The sequence below is a fragment of the Mobula birostris genome, chromosome 1 (assembly GCF_030028105.1).
Source record: "Mobula birostris isolate sMobBir1 chromosome 1, sMobBir1.hap1, whole genome shotgun sequence".
NCBI lineage: Eukaryota > Metazoa > Chordata > Chondrichthyes > Myliobatiformes > Myliobatidae > Mobula > Mobula birostris.
Genome location: NC_092370.1, coordinates 54315423 through 54337421, shown reverse-complemented (window position 1 = coordinate 54337421; position 21999 = coordinate 54315423). Strand labels below are relative to the sequence as shown.

The following is a 21999-nucleotide window of genomic DNA, read 5'->3' as shown; positions in this document are numbered from 1 at the left end:
ATTGCCTTATAAAATCATAGCGTTACATTTTCGCTTTTGTATTCTAGTCCTCTTAAAATGAATGCTGATATGTATTTGCATTCTCAACCTGCAAGCTGACTTTTAGGGAATCTTGTACAAGGATTCCCAAGTCCCTTTGCACCTGTTTTTGAATTTTCTCCCCATTTGGAAAATAGAAAATGCCATTATTCCTTCTGCCAACATGCATGACCATGCACTTCTCTACAAGATGTTCCATACGACCATAAGACAAAGGAGCAGAAGTCGGCCATTCAGCCCATCGAGTCTGCTCCACCATTTTATCATGAGCTGATCCATTCTCCCATTTAGTCCCACTCCCCTGCCTTCTCACCATAACCTTTGATGCCCTGGCTACTCAGATACCTATCAATCTCTGCCTTAAATACACCCAATGATTTGGCCTCCACTGCTGCCCGTGGCAACAAATTTCACTGATTCAAAACCCTCTGGCTAAAAAAATTTCTTCGCATCTCTGTTTTGAATGGACGCCCTTCAATCCTTAAGTCATGCCCTCTCGTACTAGACTCCCCCATCACAGGAAACAACTTTGCCACATCCACTCTGTCCATGCCTTTCAACATCCGAAATGTTTCTATGAGGTCCACCCCTCATTCTTCTAAACTCCAAGGAGTACAGTCGAAGAGTGGTCAAACGTTCCTCCTACGTTAATCCTCTCATTCCTGGAATCATTCTAGTGAATCTTCTCTGAACCCTCTCCAACGTCAGCACATCCTTTCTTAAATAAGGAGCCCAAAACTGCACACAGTACTGTAAGTGAGGTCTTAACAGTGCCTTATAGAGCCTCAACATCACATCCCTGCTCCTATACTCTATTCCTCTAGAAATGAATGCCAAAATTGCATTCGCCTTCTTCACCACCGACTCAACCTGGAGGTTAACTTTAAGGGTATCCTGTACAAGGACTCCCAAGTCCCGTTGCATCTCAGAACTTTGAATTCTCTCCCCATTTAAATAATAGTCTGCCCGTTTATTTTTTCTGCCAAAGTGCATAACCATACACTTTCCAACATTGTATTTCATTTGCCACTTCTCTGCCCATTCTCCCAATCTATCCAAGTCTCTCTGCAGACTCTGTTTGTTTCCTCAGCACTACCGGCCCCTCCACCTATCTTTATATCATCAGCAAACTTAGCCACAAAGCCATCTATTCCATAATCTAAATCGTTGATGTACAATGTAAAAAGAAGCGGCCCCAACACAGACCCCTGTGGAACACCACTGGTAACCGGCAGCCAACCAGAATAGGATCCCTTTATTCCCACTCTCTGTTTCCCGCCAATCAGCCAACGCTCTATCCACGTATGTAATTTTCCCGTAATTCCATGGGCTCTTATCTTGTTTAGCAGCCTCATGTGCGGCACCTTGTCAAAAACCTTCTGAAAATCCAAATATACAACATCCACTGCATCTCCCTTGTCTAGCCTAACTTGTAATTTCCTTAAAAATTTGCAATAGGTTTGTCAGGCAGGATTTTCCTTTAAGGAAACCGTGCTGAGTTCTGCCTATCCTGTCATGTGCCTCCAGGTACTCCATAACCTCATCCTTGACAATCTGCCACTTCTCTGCCCATTTCCCCCAATCTGTCTAAGTCCCTCTGCAGACATCCTGCTTCTTAAACATTACTTACCCCTCTACCTATCTTCGTATCATCTGCAAACTTGGCCTCAAAGCCATCAATTACTTCAACCAAATTATTGACATATAACGTGAAAAGAAGCAATCTCAACAGCAATGCATGGGCCGCAAACCACAAAAGGCACTCTTTATTCCCCCTCATTGCCTCCTGCCAGTTGGCCAATCTATGCTAGTATATTTCCTGTAATACCATGGTTCTTGTCTTGTTAAGGGGCTTCATGAGCAGCACCTTGTCAAAGGCCTTCTGATAATCCAAATAAACAACGTCCACTGTCCTTGGGTATCCTGCCTGTTATTTTCTTGTAGAATTTCAATAGATATGTCAGGCAAGATTTCCCCTTTAGAAAACCATACTGACTTTGGCCTGCTTTATCATGTGCCTCCACGTACTCCAATATGATGATGATGATGATGTCAACTCAGACCTGAGAGGCCAGCATCGGGCATTTTCATGCCTTACAAGGCACAGTTTGAAAGGCTGTGTGGGGCGCCACTCCTCACACAGACATTTTACAGTATTATTTTACGAGGCCAAGTTGTGAGCTCGAGTTCAACCCGGCGCTGATGGAGAGCGCGCACAGGGGCTCTGGATTGAACTGGATTGTCACTGGATTGAACTCGGGAACCTCCGTTCTCGAGCCTGGTGCTGATCTCACTGTGTCACCAGCCGACCAAGTACCCCAATACCTCATCCTTAATAATGGTCTTCAACATCTTTCCAACCACTGAAGTCAGGCTAACTGGCCTATAATTTCCCTCCTCCTGTCTCCCTCCCTTCTTAAGGGATAGAATGACACTTGCAATTTTCCATTCATCTGGAATCATGCTGGAATCCTGTATCTTGAATGATCATTACTAAAGACTCTGCAATCTTTTCAGCTACCTCTTTTAGAACCCCGGGATGCAGTCCACCTGGTCCTGGTGACTTAATAGGTATCTACCTTCAGACTTTTTAACCTCCAAGCACCTTCTTGGTAATAGCAACAACACTCACTTCTACCCACTGACACGCTCACATTTCTAGCATTCTGCTAGTGTATTCTACAGTGAAGATTGATACAAAATACTGCAGTTCATTTGCCATTTCTTTGTTCCTATTACTACCTTACCAGCATAATTTTCCAGCAGTGTGATATAAATTTTCACCTCTTTTACTCTCTATATATCTGAAAAAACTTTTACTGTCTTTTTTCAATGTATTATTGGCTAGCTTACCTCCATATTTCATCTTTTCTCTCAAAGAACACAGAAATTTACAGCATTTTCCAGGCCTTTCGGCCCACAATGTTTTAACCTACTCTGGAAACTGCCTAGAATATCCCTAGTGCATAGCCCTCTATTTTTCTAAGCTTCATGTACCTATCGAAGAGGTTCTTAAAAGACCCTATTGTATCTGCTTCCACCACCCCCGCCAGCACTGCATTCCACGCACCCACCACGCTGTGTGGAAAACCTTGCCCCTGACATCTCCTTGGTACCTATTTCCAAGCACCTTAAAACTATGCCCCCTCATGTTAGCCATTTCAGCCCTGGGAAAAAGCTTCTGACTATCCACATGATCAATGCCCCTTATCACCTTGTACACCTCGATCAGGTCACCTCTCATCCTCCGTCACTCCAAGGAGAAAAAGCCAAGTACACTCAACTTATTCTCATAAGGTATGCCCTCCAATCCAGGGAACATCCTTGTAAATCTCCTCTGCACTCTCTCTATAGTATCCACTGTGACGAGAATACACATAGATTAAGATGTTAGCTGTCCTGTGCTGGTACCAGTGGGATCAGCAGTTGGTCTGCCACCTGTCTTCAGGAGAAAGAGAGATAAGGAAAACAATGGAGCAGCATTTGGAGATGTTAATGAAGGGATGGGAGAGTTTAACAGAAGGAGAGCTGTCAAGATTGGCTCCCCCTTTGAACCCTGAACTGTTTGAAGTGATGGACAGGCGATACCCCAGCAGGGGGATAAAAAGGGACAGGTTCGCTAAGGCAAGACACACACGACACCACGAGGTAACGAGACCCTGGAAGCGGTGCGCCTCCCATAAGTCGGTGGGAAGTTTTGGAGGGCTGGTCGCGGGACCAAACCATAGACGCACAGGGTGGAATGGCACAATCGGCGGGAACCTGGTGTGTGTTCACCGCAGAGAAACGATCGTATCTGGAAACGGAGGGGTCACAGTCGGTGACCTCAGAAGACATCACAAAGGGCTCGCCTGAAAGCTGACTGTGAAGAATATCGAAGGTCTGTGTGGAAGCCGTTTGAATATTCATTCGTTTTTGCTCTCTCTCTCCTTCCCCCCACTGTCCATCTCCCACGGCAGTGACTACTGTGAACTGAACTGAATTCAATTGAACTGAAGTTTGCGTCACTTTGAAACTGGTCACTTACCCCTAGACGACGATAGAGCTTGATTGATCCTGTTATCCTAATTCTGTGTACATGTGTGTTTATCATTGCTGAACTGTTGCATTTATTATCCTTTTGATTAGAGTACTGTGTTGCTTGTTTCTTTAATAAAACTTTCTTAGTTCAAGTAATCCAGACTCCAACTGAGTGAGCCATTTCTGCTGGTTTGGCAACCTAGTTACGGGGTACGTAACATAAGTGGGGTTCTCGTCCGCGATTTTGAACGCTAAATTTGGGACGGAGTAAATTGATTGGGTTAAAATTCCCGAAAGAAAGAAAAGACAAACAGCAGAAATGGAGGTTGAGGAATTTATAAAGGCGCTGACCTTGGAGGCATTAGGGGATGCCAGGAAAGTGGAATTGGCAGCTGTGGCCAAATGGTTGAATCTTGCTAAGGGGAAGTCGACAATGAGGAGAGAGGAGATACACAGAGCTATCGTAGAGCACTATGTATCTAAAGGTGTGTTTCCCCAAGGGGAGCTGGAGGTGGTGTCTATTGAAAAACCTGCTGGAGACGCGGTACAGGTGCAGCTTGAAAAACTGAGACTCGAGCACGGGTTCCGGGTACGGCAGTTAGAACACGAAGAGAAAGAGTTAGAAAGGCAGGAGAGAGAGAGAGAGAGAGAGACAGTTGAAGCGAGAGGAGAAACAGAGGGAAAGGGAATTTGAGCTGGAGAAGTTAAAGATAAGGGCAGAGCAGGGGCCCGTGCCGAACCAAGGTGGAGGGTTCCGGGCGACCCAGGAGGTTAGGCTGGTTCCCCCATTTGACGATTCCGATGTGGATCAGTACTTTCTCCATTTCGAAAAAGTTGCTACAAGTCAGGACTGGCCGAGGGATAAGTGGGCTGTTTTGCTTCAGAGTGTACTGAAAGGGAAAGCCCAACAAGCTTACTCAGCTTTGTCCGCAGAAGATGCCCAGAGGTATGAGGTGGTGAAAGAGGCCATCCTCAGGATTTATGAGTTGGTCCCGGAGGCATACCGGCAGAGGTTCTGGAATGTGAGGAAGCAGTGGGACCACACGTATTTAGAGTTTGCCCGTGAGATGCAGACATATTGTGAGCGTTGGTGCGCCTCGAAGGGGGTAGAGGGGGATTATGACAGACTGCTACAGCTGGTTCTGATTGAGCAGTTTAAAGGTTGTGTCCCTGAGGGTATGAGACCCTACCTAGATGAGAAAGAGGCAGCCACGTTAGCCGCAACTGCTAAGTTAGCGGATGAGTATGCGTTGACTCATAAAATGAAGTTTTCCCCGAGTAAAAGCTACCAGAAGGGTAGTCAGGACGGCGGGGAGAGTCCGCCAGAAAAGTCAATAAGTAAGCCGGGGACCAGTGAGAAGGATAAGGTAGACCGGGAGCAGTCTGGTAGGAAGTCTCCTGGGGTCGTCTGTTATAATTGTGGGAAAGACGGACACTTTGCCCCAAAGAAGGAGACGGGAAAAGGAAAAACGGCGATTTTGACTGGCTGTATCGAGCTGGTAAACGAACCGCTAGGAGAGGAAAGGTCTGCCAAAGTTCAGGAAGGGTGTGAGAGGTTTATCTCGGTCGGATTGGTGTCAGTGAAGGAGTGGTTAAAACCAGTTCCAGTGTGGATCTGGAGAGACACGGGAGCGTGTCAGTCATTGATATTGAAGAGTCTATTAGAGTTTAGCTCAGAGACCCAGACTGGGGAGGTCAAGGTCAAAGGTATTGGGGGAGGGACAAAGGCAGTCCCTTTGCACCAGATACACTTACAAAGCAACTTGGTCTCTGGACTAGTCACGATCGGGGTGAGGCCTGAATTACCGATGAAAGGCGTGGAAGTCTTGCTCGGTAATGACCTCGCCGGGGGAATCGTGTTCCCAGCCTTGAGATTGACAGGTCAGCCTGCCAGCATTGAGGCCCCGCCCATGGACTCACAGGTTCATCACAGGACTGCCGAAGTAAATTTAGCTGAGACGTTTCTGCCAGCCTTGTACAAGAAGGGGGTAGAAAGTGAAAAGAAGGAGTGTAGTGAAACAAGAGGTAGTGAGGGAGCCGAGACAGATGTAGCATTAGCCAGGAAAGAATTTGTGCAGGCGCAGGAGCGAGACGAGGGGCTGATGGTTTTGGCGGAGACAGCTCTCTCTGATGCAGAATTAAAAAGGGAACCAGTAGGCTATTGTGTGGAGGAGGAAGTGCTAAGGAAGAAAGGGAGACCAAGTACCGTACCCGCAGATGAGGAATGGGGGATGGTGCAAAAGAGTTATGGAGATGAGATTTTTAACCTGGCCCACAAGGTACCCCTCGGTGGACATTTTGCGGTGCTGGAGGAAACAGTTGGTGGAATCATGAAAGAGGTTTACCAGCTGCACAGGAGGAAGGATGTTATTGATTATGGCAGACGCGAACTGAGACGGTCACAGGCTTTTGATATGCTAAAAAACCTAGTCGGTGTTAGCGCGGAAATCAATGAAGCTAGGGTCCCCCTGATAAGAGAAAAAAAACATTTTGAAAAGATGAGTATGGTACTGACCAGATGGGAGAAGGCTATTGTTTTGGCCAGCTCTTCTGATAAGGTCTCTCCCTTAATCCCCAAACAAAGCGACTCTTTAGGAGAAGTAATTAAACGACTCACACACGTGTGTTTGATTGTCCCGAGACGATGCAAAGAACTGGGACGTTGGGTGGTGTTTGTTATGCTAGGTCAGCCTAGTGAGCAACAACCCTATAGAATGAGTAATTCAGCGACGAAAGGGCTGACGAACACAGAGGTGTGTATTGGCCATGTAATACGGCTGTCTGAAGCCAGCTTGATAGTGAACCTTATAAAAAATGAGTTCGGCCACACGAAGGTCACTTATCTGGGAATTGTGGTGACACAGGGGCAGCTGGCAGCGATGCAAGCTAAAGTGCGGGCTATCTCTGACATCCCAACCCCGACAGACAAGAGGGCCCTCAGAAGGCTCTTGGAGATGGTGGGGTACTGTAGGAAGTTCTGCAATAACTCTGCGGTTACTACCCCTCCCCCTCCTACTAAGGCCTTGCAAGAGAAAACTAAGTCGGAATGGGACGACCCTTGTTATTGTGGTCCGGGACGAAACCCAACGAGAGGTTACATTGATCGAAATTCATCAGTGTTTTTGGCCACTATGAAGTTTGCTAAATTGGAGCCTGGTCTAAGGGATTACTAATAACACATATAAAAGGAACAGAAAATGTGATTGCTGACTGTCTGTCAGGTGTTGACAACTTAAAATTTGCTGTATTAGCCAAATAGCTGATAAAGATGTATATTTGTGTGTATCAAATAATGTATTCATGTTTGTAATTTTTACCCCGGTAAAAATCCTTAAAGGTGAGAGGTGTGACGAGAATACACATAGATTAAGATGTTAGCTGTCCTGTGCTGGCACCAGTGGGATCAGCAATTGGTCTGCCACCTGTCTTCAGGAGAAAGAGAGATAAGGAAAACAATGGGCAGCATTTGGAGATGTTAATGAAGGGACGGGAGAGTTTAACAGAAGGAGAGCTGTCAAGATCAGCTCCCCCTTTGAACCCTGAACTGTTTGAAGTGATGGACAGGCGATACCCCAGCAGGGGGATAAAAAGGGACGGGTTCGCTAAGGCAAGACACACACGACACCACGAGGTAATGAGACCCTGGAAGCGGTGCGCCTCCCATAAGTCGGTGGGAAGTTTTGGAGGGCTAGTCGCGGGACCAAGCCATAGACGCTCAGGGTGGAAAGGCACGATCGGCGGGAACCTGGTGTGTGTCCACCCTTGCCTGGGTGCCAGGTTCACCGCAGAGGAACAATCGTATCTGGAAACGGAGGGGTCACAGTCGGTGACCTCAGAAGACATCACAAAGGGCTCGCCTGAAAGCTGACTGCGAAGAATATCGAAGGTCTGTGTGGAAGCCGTTTGAATATTCATTCGTTTTTGCTCTCTCTCTCCTTCCCCCCACTGTCCATCTCCCACGGCAGTGACTACTGCGAACTGAACTGAATTCAATTGAACTGAAGTTTGCGTCACTTTGAAACTGGTCACTTACCCCTAGATGACGATAGAGCTTGATTGATCCTGTTATCCTAATTCTGTGTACATGTGTGTTTATCATTGCTGAACTGTTGCATTTATTATCCTTTTGATTAGGGTACTGTGTTGCTTGTTTCTTTAATAAAACTTTCTTAGTTCTAGTAATCCAGACTCCAACTAAGTGATCCATTGCACCTTAAAACTATGCCCCCTCATGTTAGCCATTTCAGCCCTGGGAAAAAGCTTCTGACTGTCCACATGATCAATGCCCCTTATCACCTTGTACACCTCGATCAGGTCACCTCTCATCCTCCGTCACTCCAAGGAGAAAAGGCCAAGTACACTCAATTTATTCTCATAAGGTATGCCCTCCAATCCAGGGAACATCCTTGTAAATCTCCTCTGCACTCTCTCTATAGTATCCACATCTTTCCTGTAGTGAGGTGACCAGAACTGAACACAGTACTCCAAGTGGGGTCTGACCAAGGTCTTGTATAGCTGTAACATTACATCACGACTTGAACTCAATCCCACGGTTCATGAATGCCAACACACCATCTGCCTTCTTAACAACACTGTTAAGCTGCACAGCAGTTTTGTGTGTCCTAGCAGCACAGATTTCTTTATGGATTTTTAGTTGTCTTCTGTTGGTTTTTAAAAGCTTCCCAATCCTCTACCTTCCCCCTATTTTTTGCCCTGTCTTCTGCTTCTATGCTGTTTTTGACTTCCCTTGTCAGCCACAGTTGCCTCATTCTCCCTTTGATTACCTCTTCACCTTTGCATTGTATCTTTCCTGCGCCTTCCAGTTGCCTCCGGAAAGACTAGTCATTGCTGTTCTGCTGTCATCCCGGCTAGTGTTCCCTTCCAATCAACTTTGGCCAGCTCCTCTCATACCTCTGTAAATCCCCTTCATTCCACTACAATACTGATTCATCTGTCTTTATCTTCTCCCTCTCAAATTGAAGGCAAATTCTAAATTCTAACATATTATCATCACTTGCTCTTAGGGGTTCCTTTACCTTAAGCTCCCTAATCAAGAACTTTACACAATGTCCAATCCAAAATAGCCTTTCCACTAGTGGGCTCAACCACAAGCTCCTTTATAAAAAAAATAAAATAAAATAAATTAATTAATTCAAATCCTCAGAGAGGGCTTTTTAATGAGGTACACCAGTGCACCAATCATGTGGCAGCAATTCAATGCATAAAAGCATGCAGACATGGTCAAGAGGTTCAGTGTTGTTCAGACAAATATCAGAATGGGAAAGAAATATGATCAAAGTATCTTTGACCATGGAATGATTGTTGGTGCCACATGCACAGTTTAGTATCTCAGAAACTGCTGATCTCCTGGGATTTTTTATGCACTACGGTCTCTGGAGTTTTCTGTGGCTTCCTCTTGGTAAATCGTCTCCCCCAACAGTATCCAAAGCAGTATACTTATTATTTTCCACAGACTAGTTTATTGACATTGAGAACTTTTAAGAAACTCCACTTCTAAATGTCTGTCACTGTTTACAGAAAGCAGTTTCTGTAACTCTATAATCTCCTCCAGACCTATAACTGTCCAAGATAATTGTGCTCCTCCAATGCTAGCCTTTTTAATTTTCCCTAAATTTCAATATATCATTGTTTACAGCAGTGAGTCATGCCAGCTGAAAATAAAGTACTAGAAATCCATCCTGCATGCTCTCCATCTTTCCACCCTTTTTCAAATTATAAGTTTCTCCATAAAACACATTTTTCCCAACAATTTTGATTACCTACTCCAATGTCTCTAAAAGTACTAAATATGTTCAATTAACTTCAAGAAATTTTGGATATTTTGTTACATTGAGAATTACAAAACAAGTTAATAATGTTAAAACTTTAGAAAACCCATTCATGGCCTCTTGTTCATCAGATTCATGCTTACTCTTTAACCACTGCCCCATAAGCATGATTGCGTCATGAGAAAAAAAAGTTAACATATTATTGTACACTATCATATGGTTGCAGGTTTTGCACTTTGCAGATTTTAATACAATTTTATTAAACTTCAAACATGGATTTTCAGACATATTCTGATGTAAACAAAGTACATGAAAAACAATGCTGCTGAATATATAAACGCAAACAACAGGAATTCTGCAGATGCTGGAAATTCAAGCAACACACATAAAAGTTGCTGGTGAACGCAGCAGGCCAGGCAGCATCTCTAGGAAGAAGTGCAGTCGACGTTTCAGGCCGAGACCCTTCGTCAGGACTAACTGAAGGAAGAGTGAGTAAGGGATTTGAGAGGGGGAGGGGGAGGGGGAGATACAAAATGATAGGAGAAGACAGGAGGGGGAGGGATAGAGCCAAGAGCTGGACAGGTGATTGGCAAAAGGGATATGAGAGGAGCATGGGACAGGAGGTCCGGGAAGAATGACAAGGGGGGGGGGTGAACCCAGAGAATGGGCAAGGGGTATATTCAGAGGGACAGAGGGAGAAAAAGCAGAGTGAGAGAAAGAATGTGTGTATAAAAATAAGTAACAGATGGGGTACGAGGGGGAGGTGGGGCATTAGCGGAAGTTAGAGAAGTCGATGTTCATGCCATCAGGTTGGAGGCTACCCAGACAGAATATAAGGTGTTGTTCCTCCAACCTGAGGGTGGCTTCATCTTTACAGTAGAGGAGGCTGTGGATAGACATGTCAGAATGGGAATGGGATGTGGAATTAAAATGTGTGGCCACTGGGAGATCCACCCCACCAGCCTCCGGGTCCAACATATTATTCTCCGCAACTTCCGCCACCTCCAACGGGATCCCACCGCTAAGCACATCCTTCCCTCCTCCCCCCTGCATTCCGCAGGGATCGCTCCCTACGCGACTCCCTTGTCCATTCGTCCCCCCCATCCTCCCCACTGATCTCCCTCCTGGCACTTATCCGTGTAAGCAGAACAAGTGCTACACATGCCCTTACACTTCCTCCCTTACCACCATTCAGGGCCCCAAACAGTCCTTCCAGGTGAGGCAACACTTCACCTGTGAGTCGGCTGGGGTGATATACTGCGTCCAGTGCTCCCGATGTGGCCTTTTATATATTGGCCAGACCCGACGCAGACTGGGAGACTGCTCTGCTGAACATCTATGCTCTGTCTGCCAGAGAAAGCAGGATCTCCCAGTGGCCACACATTTTAATTCCACATCCCATTCCCATTCTGACATGCCTATCCACAGCCTCCTCTACTGTAAAGATGAAGCCACACTCAGGTTGGAGGAACAACACCTTATATTCCGTCTGGGTAGCCTCCAACCTGATGGCATGAACATCAACTTCTCTAACTTCTGCTAATGCCCCACCTCCCCCTCATACCCCATCTGTTACTTATTTTTATACACACATTCTTTCTCTCACTCTCCTTTTTCTCCCTCTGTCCCTCTGAATATATCCCTTGCCCATCCTCTGGGTTTCCCCCCCCCCTTGTCTTTCTTCCCGGACCTCCTGTCCCATGATCCTCTCGTACCCCCTTTTGCCTATCACCTGTCCAGCTCTTGGCTCCATCCCTCCCCCTCCTGTCTTCTCCTATCATTTTGGATCTTCCCCCTCCCCCTCCCCCTCCAACTTTCAAATCCCTTACTCACTCTTCCTTCAGTTAGTCCTGACGAAGGGTCTCAGCCTGAAACGTCAACTGCACCTCTTCCTAGAGATGCTGCCTGGCCTGCTGCGTTCACCAGCAACTTTTATGTGCGCTGCTGAATATATAGTGGAAGTACAGTCTGCTAATATTTAGTATGTTAATGAGCAATTCATTTGTTTGTAAAAACTAGCCCCTTAATGTTTAATCAGCTACAGATTGACCTGACAATATGTCGAAGCTCAACAGCATTAAGCCCAGTTTTTGAATTAATGTTCAGTGTTCAACATCATATTGTTTAAAGCCAATCCAAATAAAAAGTTAAAATCAATCAAGTGTAATTTTTAATGACATTGTGTCTTGGCTGTTTTTAGGTCAATTTTTTTTATATACATGTAGAAGAAAACTGTTCTCTGTAGTTGGTAATTTGCTGTTAACTGCTTAGTTTGTAAATTTTCATTCTTTCTTACCTGTTACCTTTGGTGTGTCTATTCTTCAAACTCTGTTTTTAAAAATCAAATTTCAAATTGATCTTATTGTCAAAGGTTCCCAAGAGCATTCTCTTATTAGGAAGTACAATGCATTACACATTTGCGACTCTCCTGAAAGTGAAGCAGGCTATTTTGACTTTTATGCCAGGCCTGTTTCCTTATTGCAGATATCTAAATATTCTGAATAGTTTTCTGTTCCAGCTCTTGACTTGAGAGGAGAAAGAGCTAACATGAACATCAGTGTAATACTTTCTTTCTGCATAGATCTGCAAATGATTCACCTGCCAAAAATGTGCACTTTTACAATTTAACACCTTCTTATCCCACTTAAGATTCATTACAATGCTGGACACATACTTCCCTTGTGGCAAATGCTCTGCATTGCATACAATCTGCATTTGCAGAGTGACGTAATACTCCTGCTCATACCTTGATATGCATCTAAACCCAATTGTATTGTGTATGAAAGAGGCAAAGAAAGCTTGCGAAGAAAAATTCAAGAGCGAAATAAATAGAGGTTCCGATTATTCCTCCTTGGACCCTTGAGAGGACTGCAAAAATCTAAAAAGCCAAAGGGAAAAGGCTTTCTATACTCTGGCACACACAAAACATACTGCTGTTGACTTGCCAAACCACATGTACATTGCCTGCTAGATCTATTAATGAACTGTAGATTCTCTTACTAAAAATCTTTAAAGCAGCATAGTAAAGCAAAGATTCTGATCTACATTTTCATCATACCAATTTTTCATGATACATTTATTCTGCTGTCACTCCATGCTACAAGACTCATTTTATTCTATGGTTTGCTGATAAGAATGGAATGACCATGTTACTGAAGGAAAAAAAAATATAATATTAAACCTGTATATTCCAACTATATATATACATCTAACCCAGGTCCAGTCCTTTTGTGACTGAGAGCATAACATACAACAACTAAGATCAGAATAACTAAAAAATGCAGGAAAAAGTGAAGGTATATATGTTTATTAATTTTTTGTTTTTGTTGCTTTTTTCAATTTTGTTCCTAGCATGAGATTTGGTGTTACTGCTTCTTAATTAATAACTAATTTCAATAAAATTTATTGAAGCCTTTTGCTTGATCATTGGTCAATTTGCAGCTTGCCAGTCTTAATCATTCAGTCAACTTCTTATCCAGGTCTCCCTAGTTTCTTTCCCTTCATATACTTTTACAATCATTGCCCTATGTCAGTGTCCTCTGACTTCAACAGATGGCAAATTCTCTAAAGGATTAGCAGAGTTCAATGGCCTCCTGTTCCAGAGACCTCTTCCAGATCTACCTAACAATGCTAAAGGACTTCATTATTCCTTTTGCTGATATGACTTTAAATGAGTTCTGCAACTAATTATTACATAATCCACAAAAAAAGCAATCAGCAAGCAACCAAGCTTATGAAATTGCTGTAGAAAAACAAATGCTTCCAGAATTGAACAGTTCCTGCAGTTTTATAATGTTATCCCAATTCACAGGGATATTAAATGAAAAGATTTGGAAGTTAGGACATCTACAAAAAAAAAATTCAAAATGGCACAATCACATCAAAAAATCTCATGCAACAATAACTAACAGATAATTTTGAAGTTGAAAAATTTTAAATTCTTACCTACCTTAAATATCTACCACTTAAGTGCGCGTGCGCGCGCACACACACACACACACACACACACTTACTTTTAAAGCTGTTTTAAAAACTAATATAGCAAGTTGGTCCTGTTCAGTTTTTCAAATAACTTAATTTTATGATTAAACATGATGAAACCTAGTTTTTAAAGAAATGAGAAGTCTGCAAAAGTGAATATTATTCTGTAACAACTGATCTGAAGTGAGCGAATAAAATATATTTGATTTCTTCAACAGCATGGTTGCTTAAGTTGTATTAATTTTATTACCGCAACTCTGTTCTTAAAAGTGGAACAGAGAACTCCAAAGCATGTTCATTGATATGATACAACACAGCACACACTTAAAATCTACTTAAAGTGCTGTACTATTTAGTGTTTACTAGAAATTAGTTTGCTGACTTGAGGAAACTATTAATGTGAATTCTTTGGTTCTTCTGAGTAAAAAAAAAAGGAATGCAGCAATCTTGGTCTGCTCAAATTCTCAATCTCGTATCAATATTATTTCAGTTATGGAGATATAGATTATAAAAGTATGTTCTAAGTTATTCCAGATAACCACAGAAAATCCTATAAGATGTCAGCATACTTCAGACATTATGACTAATTGGGCCAAAAGCCACATGCCATGCATCTCCCAATCTCCATCAGATATTTGATTCATAGTACTGTTAAATTATGTACATGAAATTAGTTACCTGTGATTTATTAAGCAGACTGAGGAGAAAGAATAGTCACACATACTATAAATGATCTTGTGTTCAGTATGTCAAAAGATAAATATGGAACAAAGTTTGTAGTTAAGTACAGTACATTAGAAACAGAATACTGTTCATAATATTTTATGTGGAACTTCAGTTATCATCCTTTGAAGTAATAACATTCATATAAAATGTTCTTCCAGACACCAGTGAGGCAAAGTAAATATGGTTTAGATGAAAGGGAAAGGTCTCTGAACTTATGTTATCAAAAATAACGTTTAAAAAAAATCATCAGAATGGTTGGGAGTGGGAGGGATAGGGATTAAAAAAATCTTGTGATGAGTTTATGCACAGGAACTGGATGCAGACTGGGAATGGGTTGTATTTGGACAGTACAACTCACCGTCTCAAAACCATTCTTTTTCATCCGCCTGCAGGACTTGAGGTAAGTACGTATACGCTTCCGGGCACGCTCCTGATATTCAGGGAATTGCCGGCTGCATGATTCAATTATTGCCTGGATCTTTTCTTTAGGCTGCTTAGAAATGGGGACCATTCGGTCCAAGTTTTCATCTACAAACAGCCTCACAAACATCTGTTGGTAAGAGGAAGACAGAGGAAAGAATGCATTGGACGACTGCTCTACTTGGTTCTTTGTTGAATGGATACCATAGGATAAATTCAATGATACCGCACAACCAGGAGGCAACCCCACATGATGAAAGACTGGCATGGAAAGGGTGCTACTCTAGCACTGAATTTCCAATTAGTATTTTTGTCTTGCGAGGCTTCTCACTGGGGTGCGAGCTCAATGAATAAGTGTTTAAATCTGCAACTGTCCTCAGGCAGAACGATTTTAACATAGAAGGATTTTTAAAAAATCATCAAATACAATCCAGTTAGTTGAAATAAGGGATTATTCTTAAGGAACTCACAATTTTATGTTCTATAAAAGAAAAATATCAGGCTGTCCAACAACACAAAGAATCTTGAATTTCATAAATATATGCCACATCTTTAAAGTGTATAATCTGGTCATTAATCACTCTCTATAATATTGTAATCATATAACAAAGTAGATCTTTGAATCATCACCTGCACTCCCCTATCCCGTGCAACCAGACTGCCATCCCCTATGCAACTTAATTCTGGAGACTATTGTTCAATAACTAATCAGAATATTTTGGCTACAACCACTGTAATCAATAAGGAAGTATATGGCTACTAATTAATGATATTACCCAGCATTTGCTGCTTTACCCCTGCAATTCTACCAAACTCAATCTTATTTCAAGCATAAATTTATAAACAAAAAGGTGTTAAGTATATGTACAAACACAAGATATTCAAGTTTAATACCAACAATATTCTACATCATAATACATTAACACATTTTTGAAATTTGACACAATTCACATTTCTGTACAACTAAAGTTGCCAGTAAAGTTCTGTATGACAAATAAGTTTCATTTTAGATATAGCTGAAATTAAATAACATTTAATATGTCCATTGCATGCACAGTTATTTGATAATGCTTTTTGTTCATGAAGGTAATGTTGAAACATTATTTTTAAAAGAAATTACTATTGACTACCACATTTAATTAAAAAAATTCTTGGTCATTATATTGTGAATTCGTATCTCAATATTTCTTGTTCTACTGAATGCACATTCAATGCCACATAGGAAATTTAAGATGCATCTCACAGGGAGAATCACCTGTGCAAGAGTTTAAAATCCAGATTTTTGCTCCTGAGCAGCAGCTTGTGATTACAGCGAATCTTGAAACAATTTCCCTTGGAGGTGATCACCCCATAACATCTGCATCAACAGGAAGAGGGAGTTGGTCACATCTGGCAAACGGGAGACCTAAGCCATGATGTAGGAGACCCTGTGTACATATTCTCTCCAAAGGTTTTCTCATTCTAATGTATCAGGGTCAAAAATATCACCGAGAAGCCACAGAAAGCGAGGGAACTGATGGTGGGGAATTTGGGAAGGTGAGTGAATCAGAGGTTGAGGTCAATATTGGTATCAATGATATAGGTATAAAGTAGGTGGAAGCCCTGTTGCCAGATTATATAGGCAGCTAAAGACACAATCTCAAAGATAGGACACTCAGGATGTACTCGGGTAACAAGCACTGGTGAGTGCAGAAATGAAGGAAAATGCAAACGAGTGTGTGACTGATGTAGGAAGAAGGGCTTTAAGTTCTTGGGGCAATGGACTAATTTTGAGGGAGGTAGCATCCCTCAAAAAGGTTGAACCTCAACAGGACCAGGACTTGTATCAGAAAGATTTGGAAAGAAGAAAGGCAAAATTGGAAAGACTGGTTTCTCCTTTGAGTTTAGAAGGCAGTATAATGAATTTAAAAGGTAGTGAAATTAAAAGCTGGGGGAAAAGGAATAGATAAAAATTTAGATGTACTTCAATTCAAAATATCTAGGAAGTAAAAGTGATGAATTGAAAAGACATAAATTGTTGCTATCTTCAAAATGATGCTCAAAAATGGCTAGGTAAGATGGTTTCAAGTTATAGGGATTTTGAATGACATGGAGGAAGGAAAAATAAAAAGATGTACAGGATTGATTTTAAAAAAACAATTACAAGTATGGGAGAGGTAAAATGGCAAAAAGATTAACAAATGACCCCATATATGCTTTAGCTATGGGACAAAAGGTAATTATGTTGCTGAGAGAATATTTGCCCTTAACAATCAGAAGAAGAAAGAGGAGATGAATGTTTGAAGATGGCAGGACTGCTGACAGAATGGTTAGTGAAAATATGAGGACACGTGTAAAGAGGTCTATATTTGTAAAACATTAGATAGGCCACAACTTCAGTACTAATATAGCTAATGCTGATCACCACTTTATAGAGAAGTGTGATAATCCTACAGACTGTGTAGAAAAGATTTAGCAGAAAGGCTCCAAGGATGAGAAACTTCAGCTATAAGACTAGATTGAAGTAAGTGGAGTTATTCTCCTTGTAACAAAGGAGGCTAACAGGATATTGGATAGAAGTGAGACTTAGGGTAAAATAACAAAATAGTGGTAGAAGGAAACTTCAAGCACCCCAGCCATATCTGGCATAGTAACAGAGAAAGCATATAGAATTGAAGGATTATTGGATGGAATTATTTAAATCAAAAGCAAGCTCAGCAAAAGTGTAAATGTGACTAGACTAGTGCTTAGGGAATAAACCTGGGCAAAGACAAATGTATCTATCAATGGAGTACGATCTGATGCAATCATGGTGCTTCAAATTTCGCAGAGAAAAGGGCAGAGTGTAGACAATTAAAAAAAAGATTGCAATTAAAGCAATCATGAAGAAGGCAACTAGTGGTTGCACCTTGTTAGGAGCTTGAGTTGATTTGATATGTCACCAAAAACTATTACAAATTTCTATAGATGTACTGCGGAGATCATCCTGACTGGTTGCATCACAGCCTGGCACGGAGGCTCCAACATACAGAATCACAAGAATCTGCAGAGGGTTGTAGACCCACCAAACTCTATCACAGGCACAACACTCCCACCACTGAGAACATTTTCAAGAGGTGTTGCCTCAAAAAGACAGCATCCAGCATTATTAAGGACCCATGCCATCAGGGATATGTCTTCATCTCATTCCTACCATCATGGAAGAGTCACAGGAAACTGAAGACCCACACTCATTGATTCAGAAACAGCTTCTTCCCCTCTCCCAATAGATTTCTGAATGGTCCATGAGCCCATGAACTGCCTCATTATTCCATTCTTAGCACTGTATTGCTGCCATAAAACAACAAATTTCATGTCATTTAAGACAGTGATGATAAATCTGATTCTGATTCAGTTTTACCAGGCTGAGGTACAATTCAATTTAAGAAGGCTGGTTACAGCTACATTAAGTTAAATCACTATACTTTGAGAATAATAATACAAGGCTTCAGACTAAATAGGTTCATAGTAAAACAAAAATGTGGTCTTCCAAACCTAGACACCCATAAACGTCAATATAAATGCCTTGACAGATAAGGATAATGGAAAGGGGAATGTGTGACAAATACAAAGAGCAAACACAGGAGAAAGCCCAGAGAAATAAGGAAGCTAACAGAGATGAAATTAAGATTTTAAAAAGGAGCAAGCAATAAATAATGACATGAAACATTTGAAATGCTTTACAAATGTGATGGGGTGATCTATTGATGACCAAAACAATAGCTTGTGTTCTGAAGAGGAACACAATTAAATATGTGTGGATGACTGTGTGCCTTCAGGAACATAGCAGACATGCTGGACAATTTCAGATGGTCCAAGATTTTCAAGAAGTAAGGAAAGGGGAGATAGAGTATGAAAGTAAATTGGCACAAAATATAAAAACAGATAGCAAAAGTTTTTATAAATATATAAAGCGGAAGAGGGTGGCTAAAGTCAATGTAGGTCCCTTGGAAGATGAGAAGGGGAATTTGATATTGGGTGATAAGGAAATAGCTGAGGCACTGAACAACTATCTTGTGTCAGTCTTCACAGTGGAGGACACATCTAATATGCCAAAGAATGATGTTATGGGCGAAATGGGAGGTGAGGACCTCGATTAAAATCACTGTCACTAAAGAGATAGTGATGAGCAAACTAGAGGACCTGAAGGTAGATAAGTCCCCTGGTCCTGATGGGATGCATCCCAGGGTGCTGAGGGAATTGGCAGAGGTTATAGTAGACATGCGGGTAATCATTTACCAAAATTCTCTAGACTCTGGGTAGGTCCCAGCAGATTGGAAGACAGCAAATGTCACGCCACTTTTTAAACCTGTCTTTAAGGAAGAAATAGCGAAACATTTAGAAAGGAGTGGTTCCATTAGACAGACACAGCATAGATTCAGACAGGGAAGGTCCTGTTTCACAAACTTACTGGAGTTCTTTGAGGACATAATGAGTGGATAGAGGGGAACAGGTAGATGTTGTATACTTACATTTCCAGAAGGTGCTTGATGAGGTGCACACAAGAGACTTGTAAATAAGATATGGATGCATGGAGTCAGAGGAAGTGTATTTGCATGGATAGTGGATTGGTTAACCAATAGAAGGCAGAGTTGGTATAAATGGGTGTTTCTCCGGTTGGCAGTCAGTGGTGAGCCCACAGCTGTTTACCATTTACATTGATGATTTGGAAGAGGGGATTGAGTGTAGCATAGCAAAATTTGCTGATGATACTAAACTGAGTGGAAAAGCAAATTGTACAGAGGATGTGGAGAGTCTGCAGGGGGCTATAGACAGGTTAAGTGAGTGGGCCAAGGTCTGGCAGATGGAATACAATGTTGGTAAATGTGAGATCACCCACTTTGGAAGGAATAATAGAAGAGCAGATTATTATTTAAATGGTGAAAGATTGCAGCATGCTGTTGTGCAGAGGGACTTGGGAGTACTTGCGCATTAATCGCAAAAAGTTGGCTTGCAGGTGCAACAGGTTATTAAGAAGGCAAGCGGAATGTTGGCCTTCATTGCTAGAGGGATTGAATTCAAGAGCAGGGAGGTCATGCTGCAACTATACAAGGTACTAGTGAGGCTACACCTGGAGTACTATGTGCAGTTCTGATCTCCATACTTGAGGAAGAATTTACTTGCTTTGGAGGTAGTGCAGAGTAGTTTCACCAAGTTGATTCCAGAGATGAAGGGGTTAATCGATGAGGAGAGATTGAGTCGCCTGGGACTATACTCTCTGGAATTCAGAAGAATGAGGGGGGATCTTATAGAAACATACAAAATTTTGAAAGGGATAAATAAGATAGAAGTAGGAAAGTTGTTTCCATTGGTAGGTGAGAGTAGAACTAGGGGACATTGCCTCAAGATTCAGAGGAGAAGAATTAGGTTGGAGATGAGGAGAAACTGTTTTCCCAGAGAGTGGTGAATCTGTGGAATTCTCTGCCCAGGGAAGCAGTTGAGTCTTCTTCACTAAATATATTTAAGATACAGTGAGATAGGTTCTTACATAGTAGGGGAATTAAGGGTTATGGGGAAAAGGCAGGTAGATGAAGCTGAGTTTACGGACAGATCAGCCATGATCTTATTGAATGGTAGGGCAGGCTCGATAGGCTGGGTGGCCTACTCCTGCTCCTATTTCTGATGTTCTTATGTAATGAAGAGGCATAAGGAGCAAGATAGATCAGCTGGTTGACTGCAGTCACGGCAACAATCTTGCACTCAATGTCAGTATGGCAAAGGAATTGATTGTGGACTTCAAGAAACGCAAGTCAAGCGAAGACACACTAGTCATCACGGAGGGATCAGCAGTGGAAAGAGTGAGCAATTTCAAGTTCCTAAGTGTCAACATCTCTGAGGATCTATCCTGGGCCTAATATATGGATGCAATTACAAAGAAGGCACGACTGCAGCTATATTTCATTCAGAGTTTAGAGAGAATTAGTATGTCAAGAAAGACATTTGCAAATTTCTACAGATGTACGGTGGTGAGCGTTCTAACTGGTTACATCACCATCTGGTATGGAGGGGCCATTGCACAGGATTGGAAAAAGCTGTAGAAAGTTGTAAATTCAGCCAGCTCCATTAGGGGTACAAGTCTCCCAGCAACCAGGAAACCTTCAAAAGGCTGCTTCCATCATTAAGGGCTCCATCACCCAGGACATGCCGTCTTCCCATTGCTACCATCAAGGAGGAGGCAGAGGAGCCTAATGACAGACTCAGTGTTTGAGGAACAGCTTCTTCCCCTCTGCCATCAGACTTCCGAATAGACAATGAACCCATGAACACTTCCTTAGTATTTTCCCCCTCTCTTTTTACGCTACTTACTTAAGTTACTTTTTTATATATTTATTCTAATTTATCATTTATATTACTGTATTTCAATGTACTGCTGCTGCAAAACAACAAATTTCACAACATATCTGGTAATATTAAAACTGACTCTGATTCTTTGAGCTTGTCTGAACAATTGAGAATGATTAAATAGATACTGAGATTAATCAGGAAGGTTAATTAAATTATAAATGGAGAGAGAGAGAAAGAGGGAGAGAACCAATTAAAGGTACGTACATATTTAAGTAGATAAATCGCCAAGGGTTGATAAAATACCTAGCAAATCAGATTATAGAGAGAAAAAAAAACTACAATATTACAGATGGATAACCTTACAGCAGAAAAGAGCAGAGACAGCAATTCACTTGTACTTCAACAAAGAAACCAAATGCCAATTAGACAACAGCTTGGGAGAGAACTCCTGTTCAACCAAAAGGGGCAACCCTAAGACTCTATTGTCATTCATCACATTATTCCTCCGTCCCATCTCCACTTTGACCTATCTGTCCATGACCTCCTGTACAACAAGATCCAACCAAGTACATTGGAGTATCTGAGTCTCAACGTCAAATCAACAATCGCAGGTAATTAACTTTTCTGTCTATGATGGAGCTGGCCAGTTCTGCTGCAAGGTTATCCAACTGTAGTATTAACTTGTTTCCTCTCCATCTTGGATACTGTTTTATGTGCTGGG

At 42.0% G+C, this 21999-nt stretch overlaps 1 protein-coding gene across 4 annotated transcripts in view; it reads right to left on the bottom strand.

Annotated features, from left to right (window-relative positions):
• The window catches only part of LOC140198123 (nucleolar protein 4-like), a 322379-nt gene that overhangs the window by 33862 nt on the left and 266518 nt on the right, over nucleotides 1-21999 (bottom strand). Inside the window, exon 9 of one of the 4 annotated variants that reach the window (XM_072259109.1) lies at nucleotides 14914-15105. The exons of the other annotated variants lie outside the window; for them this stretch is intronic. Within the exon in view, the coding sequence (XP_072115210.1) occupies nucleotides 14914-15105 (192 nt within the window). The remainder of the gene's footprint in view (nucleotides 1-14913; nucleotides 15106-21999) is intronic. 4 annotated transcript variants of the gene reach the window in all.